This window comes from Odontesthes bonariensis, chromosome 7 (assembly GCF_027942865.1).
Source record: "Odontesthes bonariensis isolate fOdoBon6 chromosome 7, fOdoBon6.hap1, whole genome shotgun sequence".
NCBI classification, from domain to species: Eukaryota; Metazoa; Chordata; class Actinopteri; order Atheriniformes; family Atherinopsidae; genus Odontesthes; species Odontesthes bonariensis.
In genome coordinates, this window is record NC_134512.1 from 19,543,039 (window position 1) to 19,550,325 (window position 7,287).

A 7,287-nucleotide genomic window follows, 5' to 3' on the forward strand; every position below is an offset into this window, starting at 1 on the left:
TGGTGCGACGTGATACTGGGGCTGTAAAGCAGCCATAAGTGTGAGTAACTGTTTCTGGGGCTGAGGTGGGCAAAGCAGTGCGCAAAACTCACACTGGTTTCACTCTATGAGATAGCATCTGTTTTAACTGATTTGACATGTGGCCCTCCTCCTTACAGCCTGACGTGGGAGAGGTTTTACAAACAGCTTAAGAGCGAGTGTAGAAATTTAGTTTATGCATCTTAGTTTGTCATAAAGCAAACGCTTATGAAAAATGACACTGTTTAAACCCAACGGACTTAACACTAATAAGCCATACATAAGTCATGGATGTGCACTGTACCATGATTTAGTTTGATGGCGTTGACACTGGTAAGTGTTTAAAATTGTTGTCAGATATACTATTCTGCCAAAGAAATTGGTCAACCTTGTATTTATTTGATTATTCATTCATTTATGTATTTATCTTTTCATTCCTTTATCTGTTAATTGTTTTTACATTCAAGCTTAAGAACAAATGGACTTCAGAATCTTAGTTTTGGACACATCTCTATGATTCGCTCATAAATCTGAGATTTGATAACACTGTGGGAGTATTTTATCATGTAACTGTTCCTCAGACGACCCCCATCCTTACACAATCAGGCAGTTATGACGTCACATTTATCAGCTATGACTTCAATATCATCGTCCATTTTCCAGTGACACTTTATCGTGTGGTTCTGAGTTGTGAAAGAGCAGGTGGCAGAAATATCACAAAGTTGTTGTATTCACCAAAGTGGATGATTGGCCTCTTGGTGAGTTAACATGTCCTGGTTTGGCTGCCATGTTTTACAGGAGAAACACCTTACTTCCTAGTTTCTGTCCCTCAAGCCCTTCAAAAAACAAAGCAGGGACTCTTATTGCATTTAACTGCTTGAGAGGAAATCTGGAAGCATTCAAGTACAGATAGATATGACCTTTATTGTAGCTTAACAGGGCCCACTGAAATTATAATTAGGAAAGTAAAAGAGCAGCAGATGGTGAAAGATAATAAATTACATTTCAGCACTTTCAGCACATTTCCCCATTTCCGGCACATACAGATGTTTGAAATCTGTATGCAAATGAAGTTTCCTGAGAGGCTCTGAATGAAGTGCAGCTCTGATGGTAGCAGATACATCTTCAAAATATCAGGTGTCAGGCTTTTGATGAACTTCCCCTCTGAATGTGTCTGTGAGACCTCATGTTTTACGAGAATGTTTCTCGTGTTTGTGACAAAAAAAAAACATAGTGAAAGAGCACTACGCAACAGGAGCACGCTGCTCAAAGTAGCGACAGCAACGGTGTAAGGTTCATTTTCCCATGTTTTCAGTACGTGTTTGTATTTTGACGTCTCCACATAGTAATGTCGATTTCGTAGCCCTTCATTTTCTACGCACAGTAATTTATGAGGAAATCTATAATAGTAGACCGTGACATCAAAACTTGCCATTGAGGGCAAAACATTCCTCAACAAACCTTTGCGATTTAATGGAGCAGAAATTCTCATATTGAATACATCTAAATGTGTTTGATGTGAAGTAAACCATTCACTGTAAATCACTGACTCTAGACTGAACAGCATGATTTCCCTCCACTGTTCCATTGTCTCACGTGAAACATGTTCTCACTTAGGTGGTTTTTACTCAACTATGATTATAAACTCGAAAATAATTCAAAAACCTCTCTTTTAATGTAATCTGTTTAATGAATCAGGTTGATGATATTTCAGTTTATTTAACACATCGGCTCACATTCAAAGGAATAGGATGATTAAATGCTTAGTCAATTTTTTTATAAATACATTTCCAAAAGCAAATATAGAGCCGTAACTTTCTGATGTTAAAAAAGAAGTTGTCACAGATTGAATATTAGTGAGTTGCACAGTAGTGTAAAGTGTGTGAACTTAAGTTAACAGTTTCTTTGTTTGCTGGTTAGGGAACATCTTCACCACTTCCTCTTGGCCTCGGGGAAGAGCCATTTCCATTTGTCATTCTGTAGGATGTAAATATTGTGATCAGACATATAGAGCTGAACTTTGGGTACAAAAGAGAATTAAATAAAAGCAACTTACTCACCTTTAATCCACAGGATGAGGGGTTATTTTTGCCTCTGAACTCCTCTGCAGGCCAATAAGTGTTTCTGTTGGGTTTCAGCTTGGTCCTCTCTTTGTGGTTAGGAAGTAGCTCATATGTGCTGTCATGGGCGAAAGTGGGGGCTTCATGGGTGACCTCAGCATACACAGAATCAGCGTGCTGCTCTGGTGTCAGTCTGTTGTCAAAGGACGTTGGACTGCGGCTGCTGACCCTGCCAGCCAGTTGATAAACTGTGTTTTCATTCATGCAGTCTGCGTGACTGTGGCTGCTTTTTGATCCGCTGCACAAATCTGTCTTTTCTAACCGTGGGGTACAGCTGGGGGCCTGTCTGATTGGCCTGGGGGAAAGCCTTGGTGGGGTGTCAGGAAGCACACTCAGTCTGTAAGACTGTTCTCCATTAGAGCAGGTATCCAGCAGCGGCAGAGACCTGCTTTTACTGTCCAGCAAGCTGAGTTGAGAGTAAACAGATTCTGGTCCTGATGGAGGACTAAATCTGCCATCGTTCGGGTCCCTCATTGTCAACCTCTCCGCTTTCCCGGGAATTGCTGCAGGTAAATTCTCCTGTGAAATGTGTTGGACTCTGGGTGTCTCCCTGGGTGTTTGCTTGCTGAGCTGAGCATATAGAACACCATCGTGGTCTTTCAAGGCACCACTGTCGAGGTGCCTGCTCCTCCTTGGCAAAGGGGGTACTTCCTGTTTGACAACACAAGCCAGAGATATGAGTTCAAAGAGATATGAATGCAATAAACTTAAGCACAACGTATTAGTTTAAATAAAATCGGAGTAACATACCTCGCGAATTCTGTTGCTCTTTTGTGGCCGTGGCGGTTGCTGCTCTGTGGTCGAGTTAATCTGCTGTTTTTGTAATTTCTTTGCAGTTCTGAGAGCAGTAATAGGTTTATCCTTTGGGCTGACCTGGATGATATCATACAGCTCTTCATTGAAAGCCTGCAATCAAAAAAACAAACACCTGTTAGATCATCATCACCGCTGAGTCTTATTTGAAGAAATGAAAACAAGTTTTATCCTACCTCAAAACAAGAAGATGTCAGGTACTCTCCAAACGGTTCAATGGCGCTCGTCTTGTAGTACTCGACGAGTTCAGGGACAGTGTTGTGTCCCTCAGTGTCTCCACACACTACGAACTTTCCCGTCTCACTTTGGCTGATCACAAAGTGTCGACACCGATCTCTTCCCCTGCAATGGGAAAAAAAACATTGTTTTTTAACTGCTAAGAACACATTCTTTTTTCGCTGATTGTTACAGCTAGAGAGTTCTGAAAATGTACATATAGTGTTTCATTAAATTCAACATTATATAGACATATCTGCTTAAAATAAAACTAAAATTTGGTGAACATAACTGAACCAAGATGTGAAATAAAAACATCTCTTTCCTGTGTGGGAACGAAATCAACTTCAGACATAGACGAGACATCCAGCTTGTGACTTTTATGACCTAATATCTACTGATAAGTCAAGGCAAAAAAATGTATAAAGCCAGGAAGCAGTATTAAAGAAACAATAAAAGAATTTGACACTCATCATGGGATATTTATAGTACTGCTAATGTATTTATACCTTTAGATTAGTGGAGCTAGCATTGATTTCTAATGACTAAATATGCAGCAGTACCTACTTGAATATTGAATAAATTCTTCTAATTAATATGTCATTAATTCTTAGGAAAAATAGCCTGTTTAGATTAAAGCAATACTCACTTATATGACAGTATGTATCCAATAGCCTTATCACTGAGACGGATCAAGAAACAGCCCAGCTCTTTATCCCTGAGTATTTCCTCAGCATCCCTGCAGACGGACAAAAAAACTTATCATCAAAGTGTTTTAAGCCCCTTTGGTTGACAGGAACAGATTTTGAGCAGAGAGAGGAGTGATTATACTATTCTCTTTGGAAAACCTATTTTGTTAGAAGCCCTCTCTATAAACCTGCCATCAATGCCACTGCCCACACACAACTGTCCCTCGCGCTTTTTATGTAGGCGTCTTTGTCTGCCAGAGGAAAGGACGATAGGAGACAGTGGGTGTGTTGCAAAGTGGACTCTTTCCATGAGACAAAAACTGGGTCACGGGCTTGAATAAACATAACAGCTTCTCCATTGAGTAAAAATTAAAAAAAAGCTTTGTTTTACGTGATATTACAAAATAAAAAATTAATCTTAGTGAAATATGTGTGGATAGTCTATGTAAATATATGTCATCATCTCAGTGATATGGTTGCCAAAAAGTAGACTCATAAAGACAGTAAAACCTGCTGAAAACTGTTTTCTTTCTCAATTCATACGAACCTTCTGGTGATGAAGCCCAAGAACCATGTGGGGAAAAGGCCGTTGTTGACGATAAGTGGAACTTGAGTATCTATGAACCACTTTGATGCCAATTCTTTGAGTCTCCCCTCAATACCCTCAGCAGCAGGGTCCACCGTTGGTTCCCTTTGCTCCATCCTCACCCGATCCTGATCAAAACAGCACAGGCGTCCGGTGAAGACAAACAGCATTCATTTCCAAATGTGTCCAGTGAGTCAGACTTTTAGCAATCTAATTTGCTTATTTTCCAGGAGGCGTCGACCAGAGCCTGACAGCATCCTAGTGTTCTTGTTGAAGTAAAAAGCCGCTGCTGCACTAAAAAAAAAAACTCCTGTCTGCTCTCCATGATCGGTGTTTTCTGTTTCATGTTATTAGATTGTTCCATTCTAATGATCCATGAAACTCCATCAAGGACCCAAAATGTAAAACATTTAATCTCACTCAACTAAAGTAATACTTTTTTTTGCTGCTGTCATATCACAATGATGTAAAAAATCAAGAAAAAACAACAACTTTGCATTGTGGGATGCGGTTAATAAGTTAATGATTTAAGGAGTCAGTTACTGGTTTCAGTGAGAGGTGGACACAGTTCTTACCTTGAAACAAAACTTCAGACGGGACTTGAAGCTGGGTGGTTTTGTACAGTTTCGATCCTTTTGTCTGGACTGCGAAAAATAGCAGATATTGTCTGGTCTGGCTTTCTGTTGTCTGTACAGTGCACAGCAGTTCCTTTCAATCCCTGAAAAAGCAAAAATAAAATGTAAAAAAGGTTCATTGTAAAGCCTATATTCTGTATTTGTAAGAGCACTTTTTTAGCAGAGAGGGTACATACCTGCCCTTGAAATTGCCAAAGTGTGGTTTGACCCTGGTGTCATTTCAGCAAACATTAAAATGCTTCCCTCAACTTCTGAACCGTCTGTAATCTCCAACTGAAATTGCTCAAAGTGTGACCCTACACGGGAGATATAGACAGATGACATTTACAATTACACACATTTTTCCACTGGTCTGGAAAGCAGAGATACTCGGCAACGGCGCGGCAGACTTCACACAGGTTCATTTGCATAAAGAAAAAAAAAAAGGCAGCTGAAGGCTGTTGAACAAAGCTAGAGCTTCAGAGAAACGGAAAGCAAGCTTTACAGAAACCGTGGTTTGTGCGCACAAGCGGTGGTTTGCAACAGGAGACGTTGTACCCACATGGTGCTAGATTACCGTCGTGATGGGAGAAAAGTTGCGTCAGCAGGTGATGTTTCATGTCACAGTTGGAAAGACAGGACTAAATGGATTGATGGAAGGATGGAAACATTTAGGGAGCTTGTTTTCATGGGAGGGGGTGGGGGGGGGGGGGGGGTAGTAAGCAAGGCTTTGGGTGAGAAGATGTGATATTTCCCAGGTTTGTTTTGTTGTGGTTCACAGACAAAAAAAAAGAATAGAAAGAAAGTCTGACTGTTGTCATGAATCATCTCCATTAGTCTTAGCACTGAGTTGTTGGAACTCCCTGTGGGGGAAAGGCATTAACCAGAAAGAGTCTGTCATACCAGATTTATTTCTACCCTCTCCAGTTTTGCTCCAACTCTGCTCTCACATCACATTCATACTACTTGTACGACACCGATCCCTGGATATGTAAAAAGTAGCTGAGTATGATTGTAATTTCATTTTATTCCAGTGCTTATCTGATAGAAATATTTGGCGTGGGGGTGATGAGAGACCATCGATAACGGCACTGTTTTGTTCCACATATGACTAACTATTGTTACAGTAACATCACCTAAAATTTCAACATACTCTACATAGTGCACCATGTCTGTTTTACAGACCTTTGTGAGTCATAGTGCGCTAATGTGGGGGAGTGATGAGGTTTGAGGTCAAATGTTATCATTGGTTTGTCAAGAATCTTAGAAATGTTACATTGTGCGCAAATGTTATCATGCACGTTAACTGCCAACAATATGTGAGAAGCGGGCAGATATTTATTTTAACTATAGCGGCGAGGAAAGTCGATACGCAAAGTTCCCAGACTAAAGACATTTTAGCTTAGCTTATATGTCTTTCAGCCCTCTGTTCAGACACCTATCAGGGGGATGTGGCTCTTTTAAAGGTCACAAGTCAGTTGATGCTTGTTAAATGTCACCAGAACAGAACCACATTACTTCTGTGTGCACTTTCATGACCTCTGGGTAAAGCAAACGTCCAACCAAACCAAATAATGCTCCCAAAAGGAAGCAAAGAATGAATCTTAAATCAAGCAATACTGTAACTCGTGACGAGAACACAGTTATCAAGGCCTGGTGGGGGCTTTTACTGCAAAACAGGTGTTTTTTGAGGCTCTGGTTTCAACGGGACAAATGATAGGTGTATTTCCCTGCATTTAACCAGTCATGTACTGTTTACTCACAGTACGAGAGCCCACGTATGTCCTGTGGTAGCAGGCCTGTAAACATCAATCATCAGAATGGTTTGAACATGTTTTCCTTCACCTTCAGCGTGAGCTCTGACCTCGGTCGGACGTTTTCCAACAGGTTCAGCTTTTGATAATCTTCGTTCTCCTCCTTCTTTTTTTACTGTATGACTCACACTGTGAACATTATACATTAAATGCATGCCCACATCACCGATTCAACATTCAAGATGAAGAACTCTAGTTCGAAAGCTGTTTCACCGAACAACGTATTGCAGGTTTTACAGAGAGCAAAACAAGTAGGAAATAACTTTACATAAGTTGTAAGTAATCTAATAGGTGCTGTTGTTGTAGTTTTACGTTTCTTTTCATTTTTACTTAAGTTTAAGACGCACTCAGTAGTAACATGGGACAGAGGGGAGTATGACACGTAGAAAAGATCTCTTGTCAGAATCAACTGGGGCG

At 40.4% G+C, this 7,287-nt stretch overlaps 1 protein-coding gene across 1 annotated transcript; it reads right to left on the bottom strand.

The window, feature by feature from the left end:
- Positions 1 to 1,688: 1,688 nt before the first annotated feature.
- LOC142384684 (uncharacterized) lies at positions 1,689 to 5,474 on the bottom strand. The gene is made up of 8 exons (XM_075470986.1): positions 5,254 to 5,474; positions 5,018 to 5,160; positions 4,404 to 4,570; positions 3,817 to 3,906; positions 3,128 to 3,293; positions 2,889 to 3,044; positions 2,079 to 2,789; positions 1,689 to 1,995 (listed from the first exon to the last, which is right to left on the bottom strand). Exons 1-8 carry the CDS (start codon positions 5,399 to 5,401, stop codon positions 1,948 to 1,950), a joined length of 1,629 nt encoding a protein of 542 aa, XP_075327101.1. The 5' UTR covers positions 5,402 to 5,474; the 3' UTR covers positions 1,689 to 1,947.
- Between the last annotated feature and the right edge of the window lie 1,813 nt (positions 5,475 to 7,287).